This window comes from Piliocolobus tephrosceles, chromosome 10 (genome assembly GCF_002776525.5).
Source record: "Piliocolobus tephrosceles isolate RC106 chromosome 10, ASM277652v3, whole genome shotgun sequence".
Classification (NCBI taxonomy): Eukaryota; Metazoa; Chordata; class Mammalia; order Primates; family Cercopithecidae; genus Piliocolobus; species Piliocolobus tephrosceles.
The window spans coordinates 120,343,772-120,360,321 of record NC_045443.1 but is presented as its reverse complement, the minus strand read 5'-3'; the positions used below and the strand labels follow the sequence as shown (position 1 = coordinate 120,360,321).

Below are 16,550 nucleotides of genomic sequence, written 5' to 3'. Positions count from 1 at the left end.
GCCCAGGCTGGAGTGCAGTGGCACGATCTCGGCTCACTGCAACATCCACCTCCTGGGTTCATGCCATTCTCCTGTCAGCCTCCCGAGTAGCTGGGATTACAGGCGCCTGCCACCATGCCCAGCTAATTTTTTTTTTTGTATTTTTAGTAGAGACAGGGTTTCACCATGTTGGCCAGGATGGTCTCAATCTCCTGACCTCTTGATCTGCCTGCCTTGGCCTCCCAAAGTGCTGGGATTACAGGCATGAGCCACCGCGCCCGGCCTGCCTGTCCTTTCACAGTGTCAAAAATAAAGGCCAAGGCTGGGCGCAGTGGCTCACACCTGTAATCCTAGTACTTTGGGAGGCCGAGGCAGGCAGATCACGAGGTCAAGAGATGGAGACCATCCTGGCCAACATGGTGAAATCCCATCTCTACTAAAATACAAAAAATTAGACGGGCGTGGTGGTACGTGCCCGTAGTCCCAGCTACTCGGGAGGCTAAGGCAGGGGAATTCCTTGAACCCAGGAGGCAGATGTTGCAGTGAGCTGAGATCGCGCCACTGTACTCCAGTCTGGCAAAAGAGCAAGACTCCGTCTCAAAAATAAAAATAAAAAAATAAAAAAAGAAAGGCGATTTACTTTCCCCCTTCTAGGAGTTCTTAAAGCATGGTATAGCTGTATATACATTTTAATATTATCTTTAAATAACAGCAGCAGAAAACAAAAGTATGAGGCTAAAGGCTAGGCCCAAAATAGCATAAATGTCAATTGATACTAGATATATACCCATAAATGAGAAAGTTAAGCAGCTGAAAATGTCAGGCCCCTTTTAATTTTCTTAAAAATACAGAAAAAAGGAAATGAGGCAAAAAGTTCCTTATTTCTTTGAAAGCACCTATGTGTGTACTTAATAAAATGTATGAGGCAGTACACATACACTGTCTTCCCAAAAGTAAATGACAACAAGATCTTTGTTTTAAATTTTCCAACTGGGTAATTATCAGAATTGATGACAGCAGTACAAAGAATACTCACACCAAGTTTACCAAGACGAATGCCCCACTGGGCATCAGTACTGAGTTCATGGAACTTAAGCCCCATTTCTATGTCCTGATAGAGACTTGCCAGCTCAGAGCCCACCAGAGATATTGCCTAAAAAATTAAAATAGAATTAAAGTTCAATCATAAGTAGAATATATTCTTATAACACCGTTTAGATGAAACCCAACAATAAAAATCATAACTTTCTTTGTGATCACCATGTAGAATGTTACGTTACATATTATTTTGTACACAGTCATTACTTCTTATGTAATATTTAGGTAATTCAGCTTTTCGTATAATGCTATACATTTAGCCTGGCTTTCCTTTATAATAAAAGGCCAAATTTTAGTTATCTTGCAAGAAAATCCCCATAAAAGGCAAATTTTAACACAGTATCTAAGAGAAGTTTTCTATCTATTAAACTTATCCTAAAAAAACAAACTGATTCATGGGTCTAGGGTTTCAACTAAACCAAAATAAGATTTGAGGTTCTAAGGGTGTACACAGATTTTAAGAAATTAAAAAACTGTAATTTTGGGTTGAACAATGCTTATAACTTGCATATACAGGCAACAGTATGTCACCAGTCAAGCAGAAGTTGGTAGAAATCACAAGTTAGCTCAACATTTATTCTACTAAATCTTTAAGACCAGGTGGCAAAGCCAACTTCATTTCTCCCCTCAAATCCTGAATACTTCAAGAATTGAAGATGTGCTTTGTTAGGGCATACCAAGATTTTGTCGTAATTCTGCCATGCTTTATCTATGAGCTTCCAGAGATTTTCAAACACATCTTTTTGAGGTAAGAGAGTGCAGTAACCCAACGCCAGGTCAAGATCTACCAAGCGACAATTAAATACCTATGGGAAGAAAGCAGCAAAAGAAGCAAATTCTTCACAATCAAAACAGAATTAACTTTGTTTACAAAGGGCAGAAATACAAATAGAGAGGAAGAATTTTAATTTATAATTAAAAAAAACTTTTTAAAGAAAAAAACAGAATTATGTGTCTCGAGGTTTATTTATCACTAAATTGAATTATATACACTATGGAAGAACAAGTGTTTCATGAAAAGTTATAGTAAAATAGTTCTAATGTGTTTGCTTCTGTTTAACATCCTTTATCACTATCCAAAGAGTAAGGAAAGCAACTACAAGTTCTATAGGGCACTGAAATATTTAGGGGTAAAGAGCCATAAGGTATGTTGTAACTTATTCCTAAAAAGAAAAAATACATATAAAATATCAAATGATTTTATACATAAAAAGAAAAATAGAGAAAGAGAGAGCATGCCAGAAAATGATAAAGCAATAAAGGGTATACCAGAGATCTTTGTACTATTCTTGTTTTTTTTTTTTTTTTTTTTGAGACAGCGTCTCACTCTGTCACCCAGGCTGGAGTGCAGTGGCCGGATCTCAGCTCACTGCAAGACCCGCCTCCCGGGTTCACGCCATTCTCCTGCCTCAGCCTCCCAAGTAGCTGGGACTACAGGCGCCCACTAATTTTTTGTATTTTTAGTAGAGATGGGGTTTCACCGTGTTAGCCAGGATGGTCTCGATCTCCTGACCTCGTGATCTACCCGCCTCGGCCTCCCAAAGTGCTGGGATTACAGGCGTGAGCCACCACGCCCAGCCTGTACTATTCTTAAAATTTTCCTGAAACTTTGAAACTATCTCCAAATAAGAAATTTTGGGCCAGGTGCGGTGGCTCGTGCCTGTAATCCCAGCACTTTGGGAGGCTGAGGCAGGTGGATCACGAGGTCAGGAGATTAAGACCATCTTGGCCAACACGGTGAAACCCCGTCTCTACTAAAAATACAAAAAATTAGCCAGGCATGGTGGCAGGCGCCTGTACTAGGGAGGCTGAGGCAGGAGATTGGCGTGAACCCAGGAGGTGGAGCTTGCAGTGAGCCAAGATCGTGCCACTGCATTCCAGCCTGGACAAGAGTGCGAGACTCTGTTTCAAAAAAAAAAAAAAATTTGGGGACCTGGGCATAATATCATGCCTGTACTTCCAGCATTTCAGGAGACCAAGGTGGAAGGATTGCTTGAGGCCAAGAGTCCAAGACCAGTCTGGGCAACACAGTGAGACCTGTCTCTACAAAAAATTTTCAAAAATTAGCCAGGCATGGGGGTGCACCAGCAGCCCCAGATACTCAGGAGGCTGAGCAGCAGGAGGGCTGCCTGAGTCCATGAGTTCAAGGCTGCAGTAAGGTATGATGGTGCCTCTGCACTGCAGCCTAGACAGAGTGAGACCCTGTCTCCAAAAAAAAACCAAAATTTTTTTAAAGAAGTAATCTGACAAATGAAAATTAAATGCCTGATGCAACTATATTTTCATCCAAAGTCTATTCGAATCTTTTAAAAAATAAAGGGTAATGGAAAATTAGGATTTCTGGAATAGAAGTAAGTAAAAGGATCATTGGAATGCTTTAATCTGTAAAATAAATAACTACAGAGTGGGGCACAGTTGCTCATGCCTGTAATCTCAGTAACTCGGGAGCCTGAGGCAGGAGGATCGCTTGGACCCAGAAGTTCAAGGCTGCAGCAAGCTATGATCATACTACTGCCCTCCAGCCTGGGTGACAGAGAAAAACCTCATTTCTAAAAAATAAATAAATATAAATATAAGTAATTAAAATCAGGAGATGACAGTGGACAAGACGGACTACTATTTCATAAAAGCTCTATAGCATGTCAATTACCATAATAAAAATACAACTGATTAGCTATAATATAGTTTCTTGAAGTTTATGAATAGTAAAACACTACTGTACTGAATCATAAACTGTTGAGTCATATGCAGTTAACCAAGGTAAAAGGCAAAGAAACCCAAAATTTTTACCAAGAACAAATACTTACTTTGTGCAGCAGTGTTGTAGCATTTTCCCTGATAAATATAACAGCTTTTTCTTTCAATTCCATAACAATATGCCTTGATTTAACTAATGCAGTCTCTCCAAATAACTTTCAGAAAAGAATAAAAAAATATTTAGGTCTAGTTCTAGGTATCATTCTGAAAATTTTTTCAAATATTAAGGAACTTTGAAAATTTATCATTATATCCAAAAAGTATCAGAATTTTACCTACAGTGATAGAAAGTTGTGTCTGGGGGTAGGGGATTGACTGGGAGGGAGCAAAGAGGAAGCATTAAAAATACCCTAAGTCTTCACCGTGGTGTTGGTGACAAGGTGAACACACTTAAAACATGCATTTTAATTTTGAAAACTATACCTCAATACAGTTCATTAAAAAAGAACCAGCATGTAATACGTATCAACAGAGTAGTAGAAATGAAGACAACTTCCTCTGAGGCCCAGCTTCATAAGCAAGTTATCAACAGTTAGTCTTGTAGAATCTCTTCAATGATGCTCAGTGATACTCTCAGAAGTAATTACAATAATTTGGCCATTTAGGTGATAACAAAATTAACAGCAGATATTTTGAGCAAATGTGGTATAGTGGAAACTGCACTGAACTTAGAGTGTGAAGACTTACTACTACAATATAAAACCTTGGGTAACTTATTCCACCTCCCTGAATCTGATTTTACACATTTGTAAACTGGAAGCTCCAGGGCTGTTGTAAAGAATGAGTATGAAAATGTGTGCAGGCACCTTATTTCCACACCAGAATCTTAAGAGATGCTCAACAAATGTTCTTAAATCTGATGAATTATCAATTTCCTTGCTACAAAGACAGAAGGAAAACGTGGACTCCAAATTCCTTTGTTAGTGCTTTTACATCTATATTCACCCCAAGTCAAAGTATTTGTTCTTGAAGCTCTACCTTTTCACTCAAACTGGCATTCATGAAGTTTGACACAGAGTGCTGAAGACAGGTACCGAATGAACCAACCACAAATCTTAGGGCCAGCTCCCACTGGCTAGATTCCTGAAGATTCTGAAGCAGGGCAGAGATGGAATTTATAACAGGTAAAACAAGGCCATCTCCTGCAGAGTGATAAAGGATTTTAATATTTAGATTTTTTTAAACAAAGAAAGATCCTATTATTGAAAACTGTTTTCAGGGACAGCCTACTTCTTCAATACAGGTAACAGTCACAGAGTTTGTTCTCAAAGTTAGTTAACATGAGGCTTGACTTAAACCAGAAAATAACTAAGTTCACTAGTTAATGAGATACTTTGATTGTAACTTGCCTATTTTAATTGAGATGTTTAAATTTTTAGCTGAAGAAAAATCGTTTGTCCATTTGAAAGATAAAAATTTATAAACAAATTCACAGCAGTTAACACTATGAGCCAAATCACATAATCTACTGAACTTTTAGAAAAATAACAATGTAAAAAAGAAAAACAAACAATTACATTAAGGATATTAAATCACATTCATATTTAGAATTTCAAGAAATTTCTAGAACTACGATTTTTTGTTTTTTTAGAGATAGGGTCTTCTGCTGCCCAGGCTGGAGTACAGTAGTGCCATCATAGCTCACTGCAGCCTTGACCTCCTGGGCTCAAGAGATCCTCCCACTTCAGCCTCCCAAGTAACCAGGACCACAGGAGCACACCACCATATCTTTCTATTAAGAAATCTTGAGGCCGGACATGGTGGCTCCCGCCCGTAATCCCAGCACTTTGGGAGGCTAAGGTGGATCACCTGAGGTCAGGAGTTCACCTGAGGTCAGGCAGGGTGGATCACCTGAGGTCAGGAATTCAAGACTAGGCTGGCCAACATGGTGAAACCCTGTCTCTACTAAAAATACAAAATAATTAGCACACGACTGTAATCCCAGCAACTTGAGAGGCCGAGGCAGGACAACTGTTGAACCCGGGAGGTAGAGAGGTTGCAGCACTGAGCCGCAATCATCATGCCACTGCACTCCTGGGCAACAGAACAAGACTGTCTCAAAAAAAAAAAGGAAGAAATCTTAATAGAATGCTATATATTTCTGATGCCAAATACCTTCATTAAGGGAGCAGTATGGCAAACTAGTAGACTCCAAGGGATATCTCTTGCTTTCTACAAAAGATAATAAAACGTTAAATAATACTAAATAGATGGCCACACCAAAAGCCCAGACTTCATCACTATGCAATATATCCATGTAACAAAATAACACTTGGACCCCTTAAATTTATACAACTAATAAATACATAAATAACACTAAAGAAAATAACCCTCACACAGCACATACACTCACAGATGTGTAAATATTTCTCTATTATAAAAAAGTTCTAAAGCAAACTGCTGCTTTAAAAATAAATAAATACACACAGGAAAATGCACAGGTAAGTGTATAACCTGATAAACGTCCACAGCCTGAAGGAGCGGCATCCAGATCAAGAAACAGAATATCGGCCGGACACAGTGGCTCACGCCTGTAATCACAGCACTTTTGAAGGCTGAGGTGGGCAGATCACTCGAGGTCAGGATTTGAGACCAGCCTGGCCAACATGGTGAAACCCTATCTCTACTAAAAATACAAAATTGGCCGGTGTGGTGGCATAAGCCTATAATTTCAGCTACTTGGGAGGCTGAGGCACGAGAATTGCTTAAACCAAGGAGGCAGAGGTTGCAGTAAGCCAACATCATGCCACTGCACTCCAGCCTGAGCAGAACTCCGTCTCCAAAAAAAACCAAAACGAAAAATCAAAACAAGAAACAAAACACGGCCAACTCTCCAGTCCCTTCCTTCCTGTTTCCCACCCCCAAGGGTAACCACTGCCCTGACTTCAAACAGCACCAGTTTAGTCCTAGCCTGCGTTTGTACTTCACATAAATGAAACCACACAGTATTTATTCTTTTGTATCTGCTTCTTTAGCTCCACATTATGCCTATAAGGTTCACCCACATTACCGTGTGTAGTTCTAGCTCCAAACCTCTAGTTTAAATTTACACAAGTTAGAAATAAACAGAAAATAATGACACAAATAAGATTTACCAGTTAGAGGCACAAGAGATGAAATCAGTTCATAAATCACCGGAAGCACCATCTGTGACTCAAGAACAATTCCATCTTCACTGAAGAAGTCACTGTAAGACCACTCTTCATATGGATCTCTGTGTGTCCCAAAAGAAGCCTAGGTGCCAAATCATACAAAAAAGAGAGGAGTCAGCACGCTGCACAACACAGGTAACCATCTTCAGCAAGCAGAATCAGATCTATTAGAGCCAAACAATTTATTTTATTTTATTTTACTTTTATTTATTTTTTTGAGTCAGAGTCTTACTCTGTGGCCCAGGCTGGAGTGCAAAGGTGTGATCTCGGCTCACTGCAACCTCTGCCTCCCAGGTTCAAACAATTCTTGTGCTTCAGCCTCCCGAGAAGCTGGAATTACAGGCTTGCACCACTACACCTGGCTAGTTTTTGTATTTTCAGTAGGGACGGGGTTTCACCATGTTGGCTAGGCTGGTCTTGAACTCCTGACCTCAAATGATCCACCCACCTTGGCCTCACAAAGTGTTGTGATTACAGGCATAAGCCACCACACCTGTCCTTTATTTTAATTTTTAAACTTACAAGAGATGAGGTCTCACTGTGTTGCCCAGGTTGGTCTTGAACTCCTGAGCTCAAATAATCCCTCCAACTTGGCCTCCCAAAGTACTGGGATTATAAGGCATCAGCCATCACATCTGGCCTAGAGCCAAACAGCATGGGTGGCCAAATACTACCACGCATATTGTGTTTCTTCTGGTCTATGGCTTATAGAAATTTAATTTAAGTTAAACTCTAACAGATGGACAATGTCGAGGGAGGCCTTGCTGGAGGCCCAATGTTTTGAAAGATAGTGCAAATTAAAGTCAATTAAGTGACTGGAACAGAGAAGTGGCCTCACACCCTTATGTTGTTTTCCAGTCTAGGGTAAGAAAATATAAAAGATGGATTCAGTATTTTCATAAACTTTGCAAATGATTAAAAAACAGGCCAGGTGCAGTGTGGCTCATGCCTGTAATCCCAGCACTTTGAGAGGCTGAGGTGAGGGAATCACTTGAGCTCAGGAATTGAAGACCAGCCTAGGCAAGATGGTAAGACCCTGTTTCTACAAAAAAAAAACCTTTTTCTAAATTAGTCAGATGTGGTGGCACACACTTGTAGTCCCAGCTACTCAGGAGGCTGAGGTGGGAGGACTGCTTAAGCCCAGTTCAAGGCTTCAGTAAGCCTTGATCATGCCACTGCACTCCAGCCTGGGTGACAGAGCAAAAACCCCTGTCTCAAAAAAAAAAAAAAAAAAAAAAACAGTGCATCAAGGGTTGCCCGGGATTTAAGGAAAAAAACTCAAAAGTAACTTACTTTCATGATTCCACAGTCATCCATTTGGCACTGTCTAGAAAGCTCTACAGCCATTAAACTATGTTTACACAGTTCTAAAGCATCTAGTAAAAAATCTGAAACAAAATGGAGAAAAATCATTAAACTCATATTTCATGTCTTTAGGATAATGAAAACAACCTTTTTATAATTACCATTTAAAATTCTAAGGAAAGCCGCAATGCAGATAGAAAGGTTCCATATAGCTTTGACTACCCTAAAAAGTTAAACCTTCTTCTCAAGGTTGGCTTGAAAATAAGATCAGATATGGGAGGCAAGGAATTTCATAATCCTACGAAAGCGAGTAATGTCAACAGTCAGAAATGACATTGTTAATATTTTGAAATAATTCCAAACAATAATCCTCAAAGAGAATCAATTATAAGCATCCCTTTGTAAAACGCAGATACTATCTCTAGTCTGATAACCATGATGCCCAATTGTAAAGAGACAGCATTTGGGAGACAAGTATGACATGAACCAGAGAATATAAAACTACGTATTTTATAAATCTTGTCACCTGGACTGCAAATGGTGGCAGCCTGGCATGCTAGATCATGTATCATGGTAGGAAGACTCAGTCCCACAGGCACTGTCATTGGGACATTATCAGCCAACATCTGACAAAGCTTCTGACACGTCAGAAACAGCAATTTCCCAGTATCAGCATTGCAGTGATACTTAAACAAGTCTCTATGGAAGAAAGAAAGTATTGGTAGTTACAACTTACACTGAAATTAAACTCATGTGCCTTTCTTGGATTAATATATCACTACCACCATCAACACATTAAATGTCTTTTAAATGTTCTCATGGTATATAGTGTAGTTTTTCTTTTCTTTCTTTTGTTTTTTTGAGACAGAGTCTAGCCCTACCGCCTAGGCAGGAGTGCAGTGGCACAATCATGGCTCACTGCAGCCTCAGCCTCCAGGGTCAAGCAATCTTCACTTCAGCCTCCCAAGTAGCTGAGACTACAGGTGTGTGCCACCACACTTGGCTAATTTTTAAATTTTTTTTTTGTAGAGATGAGTTCACACTATGTTGCCCAGGCTGGTCTCAAAACTCCTGGGCTGAAGTAATCCTCCTGCCTTGGCCTCCCAAATTGCTGGGATTACAAGTGTGAATCACTGCGCCCAGCCTGTTTTTCTTTTTCTGAGACTGAGTCTCACTCTGTCGCCCAGGCTGGAGTGCAATGGCGCGATCTTGGCTCACTGCAACCTCCACCTCCCAGGTTCAAGCGATTCCCCTGCCTCATCCTCCCAAGTAGCTGGGATTACAGTTGCCCGCCACCACACCCAGCTAATAGTTGTATTTTTAGTAGAGACAGGGTTTCACAGTGTTGGCCAGGCTGGTCTTGAACTCCTGACCTCAAGTGATCCACCCGCCTCGGACTCCCAAAGTGCTGGGATTACAGGCATGTTGCCACAGCTGGCCCCAGCCTGTTTTTCAAATGACTAAGGATACCATTCGCTGCTGAAGTGCACAGTAACCTAAATTTAATGATTATGTTACCTAACTCTGCAGTATTGCTTACTTGCCTTTTATGCTACTACTTTCTGACACTGAGGCCCAAAATACGCTCTGAGGGTGAGAAATCAAGAATCGCTTCTGTGAAAAAAGAGTGTTACTGGCCCTACCCTTATGACTGAAGAAAGAAATCAGGCAATTGTTACTTTCTTTCTTTTTTTTTTTGAGACGGAGTCTCGCTCTGTCGCTCAGGCTGGAGTGTAGTGGTGCGATCTTGGCTCACTGCAACCTGCCACAATCCTGACTCAGCCTCCCTAGTAGCTGGGACTGTAGGCACGTTCCACCATGCCTGGCTAATTTTTTGTATTTTTAGAAGAGACAGGGTTTCACCATGTTAGCCAGGATGGTCTCGATCTCCTGACCTTGTGATCCGCCCGCTTCAGCCTCCTAAAGTGCTGGGATTACAGGCGTGAGCCACTGCGCCTAGCCGCAATTTACTTTCAGAGAAGCTATGCAATTCAGGGACCTGGAATGTCACCTGCATTTTTTCAGTGCTGTTTTGATGTTCCCGTCTTTTAAGGCTCTCAAGGTCAGCTCTGCCTCCAGCTCTTGCTTGGACACCTGCAGGGCCAGTGCCTGTCTGTGCAGCTTTGATTCCATGCTTGGGTTCCGCATCTCAGCAGCTATGGGCTCCGCGGTGCTCCTGGGTTTGTGTTTCACCTGTGCAACTTCGTGAGCTTTAATGTGCTGCTCACGGAGATCTGCTACCAGGGAACGATTGCTATAATCTTCAAATGAAAGAAAGACCTCAAAGTTTTCCTGTAGCAAAGGTAAGCAAGACAAAGTCCCAAGTCTGTTTAATCTATAGTTTTTTGGTTTTTTAAAAATAATTTTAACTTTTACTTTAGATTCAGGGGTACACCTGTGTATACTGTGTGTTGCTGAGGCTTGAGGCACAACTGATCCCATCACCCAGCATGGTACCTGATGGGTAGTGTGCCCTCCTCCCCTCCCCACCTCGGCCAAGTAGTTCCCAGTTGTTTTCATCCATCCATTCATTCACTTATTTTTAGGCAGGGTTTCACTGTTGCCCAGGCTGGAGTGCAGTGGTATAAACACAGCTCCTGCAGCCTCCACCTCCTAGTCTCACACCATCCTCTCGCTTCAGCCTCCAAAGTAGCTGGGTCTACAGGCACACATAACCACACCCAGCTAATTTTTGTTATTTTTAGTAGAGACAAGGTCTCACTATGTTGTTAGGCTAGTCTCAAACTCCTGAGCTCAAGTGATCCTCCAGCCTCATTCTCCCAAAGCGTTGGGATTATAGGCATGAGCCACTGCGCCCGGCCTCCAGATGCTTTTCACAGAAAAAGCTATTTATAGCAGGTCTCAAATTTTTGGGTCATAGGACTCCTTTATATGCTTAATTGTATGATTCCACTTATATGAAATAGCTAGAATAAGCAAATTCACAGTGACAGAAAGTAGAGAAAACCAGGGGCTGGGGGAAGAGAGGAAAGGGGAATTACTGTTTCATGGCTACAGAGTTTCTGCTCAGGGTGATGAAAAAGTAGATAGAGGTGATGGCTGCACAACACTGTGAATGTAATTAACACCACTGAATTACAAACAAAATAACTGTTAACATGGAAAATTTTGTTATAAGTATTTTAACAAAATTAAAAATTAATAATGCATCCAGGCACGGTGGCTCATGCCTATGATCCCAATACTTTGGGAGGCTGAGGCAGGCAAATCGCTTGAGGCCAGGAGTTCGAAACCAGCCTGGCAAACATGGCAAAACCCCGTTTCTACTAAAAACATAAAAACTAGCTAGGTGTGGTGGCATACACCTGGAGTTTCAGCTATTCGAGAGGCTTAGACAGGAGAATCTCTTGAACCCAGGAGGCAGAATCTGCAGTGAGCTGAGATTGTGCCACGGCACTCCAGCCTGGGCAACAGAGTGAGACTTTGTCTCAAAAAAAAAAAAAAAATTAATTAATTAATAATACAACATACCACAAAAATCATTGAATTACGTATTTTAAATGGATGAATTATGTGGTATGTAAATGACATCTCAATATAGCTGTTGAGAGAGAGAGAGAGAAGGAAAACCAGTATCTCCAGTCCCCAAAGGCTAGTGCAGAAAACTTTTTTTTTTGAGATGAAGTCTTGCTCTGTCACCCAGGCTGGAGTCCAGTGGCGCAATCTCGGCTCACTGCAATCTCCGCTTCCTGGTTTCAAGTGATTCTCCTGCCTCAGCCTCCTGAGCAGCTGGGACTACAGGTGCGTGCCACCACACCTGGCTAAATTTTTGTATTTTTAGTAGAGACGGGGTTTCACCATGTTAGCCAGGATGATCTTGATCTCCTGACCTTGTGATCTGCCCACCTCAGCCTCCCAAAGTGCTGGGATTACAGGGGTGAGCCACCACACCCAGCCATGCAGAAAATTTTAAGGAGGCACAAATGCACTGACTGGTCAAGTAATAATGTTTAACATGGCTCAATATGTTTACCTGTAAGCTAGCAACCTCTTTAAATAGTTTCAACATTTCTTCACATTCGTCCTTCTTCTGCAGATTGTCTGTAATTAAATTTTTAAAAGTTATACCAGACATGCAAATTCTCATATTATCAGAATTTTAAAGAGAAGAAATTTTAATTAGCTTTGGTTCTCTCATCTCTTCAGTAGTTCTTCTCAGATGATAATATATAGTAACTAAGTACAAAAAGAGATCTAATTTGAAAAAAATCTAATTATTCTTTCAGGAGGTAGAAAACAGAAGTTAATGGGTTACAAAAGTTATTTTTCTGAAGTAAATTGTAGCTTCTTTTTTGTCCCTGGAAAGTTACTTTCTTAACTGTTTTAACTTCCAGTTCAAATGGCTTCTCCCCACCATCATAAGCAACCAATAAATGAGAAAAATGAGCAATGAGTGCGAGACACTAAGGAAATCTAGTCTAGCACTAAATAGTAAGTGAACATATAAACAAATGATAGGTTGATTTTGCATGCGTCTATTCTTACATTGCTGATAAAGGAATAAAGGAAGAAAGACTTTTCACGAAGCAAAATGGGTAAGATCAATAAAGACAATCAGAACCAGAAAAACTGTGGGTATGGTGAGAGTTATCATTGATGCCTCTTTCTGAAGAGGATGAGCTTTGGAACAAAACTGAGATGAGAAAACAAAAATAAAAGCTACCTTTCTGAATGTCACATAGTATCTTAAGAATGTCCACGGATGTCTTCGCTACAGACATTCTCCAGGCCTTGCCCTAAAAATAAATAAATAAAGCAAAATAAAATCTACTTCCTTTTCTGACCAATTCAGTAGTACATATACAAATACACAAAAACCACAGAAGCAGAAAAAACAATCATGGAGGAGTTGGGCAGCTGAGAAATGGATCGTTAATGAGCGTTACAGAGGGTAGACCTGAAAAATTCCAGTATGAACTCCTGGATATATGATTTAGAAATACCAAAGAATATGCAACTCTCCCAAATAACCTTTCAACTACATTATGATTAACAGATCTGTATTCTCTTTTAGAGTTATTTGTTATTTGAAAAAACATTTGGAAAAGTTAAAAAGAACAGAAGTCTAAAAAATGGCCTAGAGAACAGAAGTCTAATATAATAATCACTACCTTCCAGTGATTATTTTTAAAAAAATTTTTTTAAGAGAAGGAAAAGGCTGGGCGTGGTGGCTCAAGCCTGTAATCCCAGCACTTTGGGAGGCCGAGATGGGTGGATCACGAGGTCCGGAGATCGAGACCATCCTGGCTAATACAGTGAAACCCCGTCTCTATTAAAAAATACAAAAAACTAGCCAGGCGAGGTGGCGGGTGCCTGTAGTCCCAGCTACTCAGGAGGCTGAGGCAGGAGAATGGCGTGAACCCAGGAGGCGGAGCTTGCAGTGAGCTGAGATCCAGCCACTGCACCCCAGCCTAGACGACAGAGCTAGACTTCATCTCAAAAAAACAAAAAAAAAAAAAAAAGAGAGAAGGAAAAAAAGGAGATGCTTTAATTAAAAGACCTGATGTATGTAAAATGTTTAGTAAGTGCCTCGCCAATAAAAAGATTCAAATAGTTTCATAACGGGAGCAATTCAAACTGGTAGTTAAGAATACAGACTACAGTATTAGACAGTTTGAGCTGAGGTTCTGCCCCTTTCTAACAACCTTGGAAAAACGTCATTTACCTTAATATTTTAGTTTTCGAACTTAATATATAAGGAGACAACAATAGGAACTACTTCACACCTTTGTTATGAACAAGAAATAGCTATTTAACTTAACCTACTGCATAGTAAATATTAGGTGTTAAAAAAACAACTTCATTTTCCAACAGGAAAAAACATTACTGAAATGGACTGAAAGAAGAGAGAAGTTGGGAGGTATCTATCCTTAGGGGTTTAAAAACCCAACTGTTGGCCAGGTGTGGTGGCTCACACATGTAATCCTAGCACTTTGGAAGGCTGAGATGGGCAGATCACTTGGTGTCAGGAGTTTGAGACCAGCCTGGCCAACATGGTAAAACCTGTCTCTAGTAAAAATACATAAATTACCCAGGTGTGACGGCGGGCACCTGTAATCCCAGCTACTCCCAGCTGAGGCAGGAGAATAGCTTCAACCTGGGAGGCAGAGGTTGCAGTGAGCCGAGATCGTGTCACTGCACTCCAGCCTGAACAACAGAGCAAAACTCTGTCTCAAAATAGATAAGAAAAGAAAAGAAAGAAAACCCAACTGTTGGGCATGGTGGCACGTGCCTGTAAACCCAGCTACTTGGAAGACTAAGGCTAGAAGAGAACTTAAACTCAGGAGTTCAAGACCAACCTGGGCAACACACCAAGACCTCATCTCCTAAATATAATATTAAAAAAAAAAAAATTAAAAATCAGTAAGAATCCAACTATTCTGGAAAAATCAAGTATTCCTCATCTGCACAAAAGTAAACTCTCTTAAAACCATTTCTAAGTTTCAATGTTATAAGATTATATAGATGCATATTGGTTCTGTAGCTGATATTACTATTTGATAATAATTATGTCGTATATAACAGGAAACACTGTTTATATTGCAAGGCAGTACAGAAACCTTTCCTGTACAATAGGTACTCAGAGACACACGCTAACCCACAGCTCCTAGGTCATTCTCTGTGGGCTCAAGCAGCCGCTCCATGGTGGCCACAATTGTTTTTTTTTTTGTTTTTTTTGTTTTTCTTAACTAGCAGTAAATTTACCCATGAATTGTGTTCACTAGGCCACCCGAGCAGTGAGAATGGCAGATCTTCATAAGTGTAAGTCCATCTTTTCTATCCTATTGATTAACAGCCATAAAAATTAGATTTACTTATATTTTACTTGGTGAAAATGTCACCTCTTTAGAATGATCTGGCCCTTCTTGTAACGCCAATCGTGCCCATATGATGACTCTTTCCGCAGTTTTCTCAGCTTCAGCAGGAGGCAAAGACTTCAACAGAAGGAGACAATCTTCACCCTATAAACAGGGTTTGAAAGGAAGAAAAAACAGCTGGTATTTGCAAAGGACAGTGTGGCCTTATCTCTTTCTTTTCTATTTAAAGATGAATATACATCATTTGGAAAAACAGATTATGGTTCAATGTTTTAATAATCTGAAAATCCATTTTTATTTTATGTTACTTTAAGTTTCAGGACACAAATGCAGAAAGTGCAGGCTTGTTACATGTGCCATGGTGGTTTGCTGTGCCCATCAACCTGTCAACCACGTTTTAAGCCCTATATGCATCAGCTATCCATCCTGATGCTGAAAATCCATTTTTGATGACAGAAAACAATAAAATAAATGTAAAATACGATCCTAGATACTGAAGATTTAATTCCTAGGCATTGCTACGACTATAGAATTATATAAAAATAATGACATTTAAAAACACAATAGGCCAAGTACGGTAGCTCACACCAGTAATCTCAGCACTTTGGGAGGCTGAGGTGGGTGGATTGCTTGAGGTTGGGAGTTTCAGACCAGCCTGGCCAACGTGGTGAAACATAGCCACTGCATTCCAGCCTGGGCAATGGAGCGAGACTCTGTCTCAAAAAAAAAAAAAAACAATAACACAGAAACAAAGAAGCCATACGAAATGACAATATAAAACTTACAAACCTGTTCTCTATCAATCAGGTCAATAATTCTTAGACTGTAGATCTCATCATCAGATAACATAAACGCTTGGGCCACCTTTAAAGCATCTTCTAAAGAAGATGGGACATCTTGTTTGAGAATGTATCTAACCACCCTCTGCAACAGATAATATGAACATTTCTTTGTTATAAAACTCACAGAAAACCAAGAAATCATTTGTTCATAAGCGCAAAGTGGCCAAAAAATTTAAATAATGCAGCAAAAAACTAAATTGTATGAAAAATTAAAACATGATTTATATTCTGATCATTCCACAGTCCTGTCTTCTTCCTTCTATAACTTCTTAATTTACTATTTGGTGTCTTTTTTTTTTTTTTTTTGAGACAGTCTCCTACCCCTCTGTTGCCAGGCTAGAGTGCAGTGGCGCAATCTCAGCTCACTGCAACCTCCGCCTCCCGGGTTCAAGTGATTCTCCTCCCTCAGCCTCCCAAGTAGCTGGGACTACAGGTACGTGCCACCATAACTTACTAATTTTTTTGCATTTTTAGTAGAGACAGGGTTTTACCATGTCGGCCAGGATGGTCTCGATCTCTTGACCTCATGATCCACCCACCTTGGGCTCCCAGAGTGCTGGGATTATGGGTGTGAGCCA

At 40.4% G+C, this 16,550-nt stretch overlaps 1 protein-coding gene across 2 annotated transcripts in view; it reads right to left on the bottom strand.

The window, feature by feature from the left end:
• Positions 1–16,550, bottom strand: part of KNTC1 (kinetochore associated 1) — a 103,943-nt gene that overhangs the window by 34,501 nt on the left and 52,892 nt on the right. For both annotated transcript variants that reach the window (XM_026457382.1, XM_026457381.1), the window contains exons 30-42: positions 15,920–16,054; positions 15,155–15,274; positions 12,976–13,048; positions 12,286–12,353; positions 10,303–10,583; positions 8,818–8,990; positions 8,280–8,374; positions 6,930–7,068; positions 5,950–6,006; positions 4,813–4,976; positions 3,885–3,989; positions 1,755–1,883; positions 1,016–1,132 (exon numbers count right to left, since the gene is read on the bottom strand). In XM_026457382.1, coding sequence (XP_026313167.1) covers positions 1,016–1,132; positions 1,755–1,883; positions 3,885–3,989; positions 4,813–4,976; positions 5,950–6,006; positions 6,930–7,068; positions 8,280–8,374; positions 8,818–8,990; positions 10,303–10,583; positions 12,286–12,353; positions 12,976–13,048; positions 15,155–15,274; positions 15,920–16,054 — 1,656 coding nt within the window. The remainder of the gene's footprint in view (positions 1–1,015; positions 1,133–1,754; positions 1,884–3,884; positions 3,990–4,812; positions 4,977–5,949; positions 6,007–6,929; positions 7,069–8,279; positions 8,375–8,817; positions 8,991–10,302; positions 10,584–12,285; positions 12,354–12,975; positions 13,049–15,154; positions 15,275–15,919; positions 16,055–16,550) is intronic.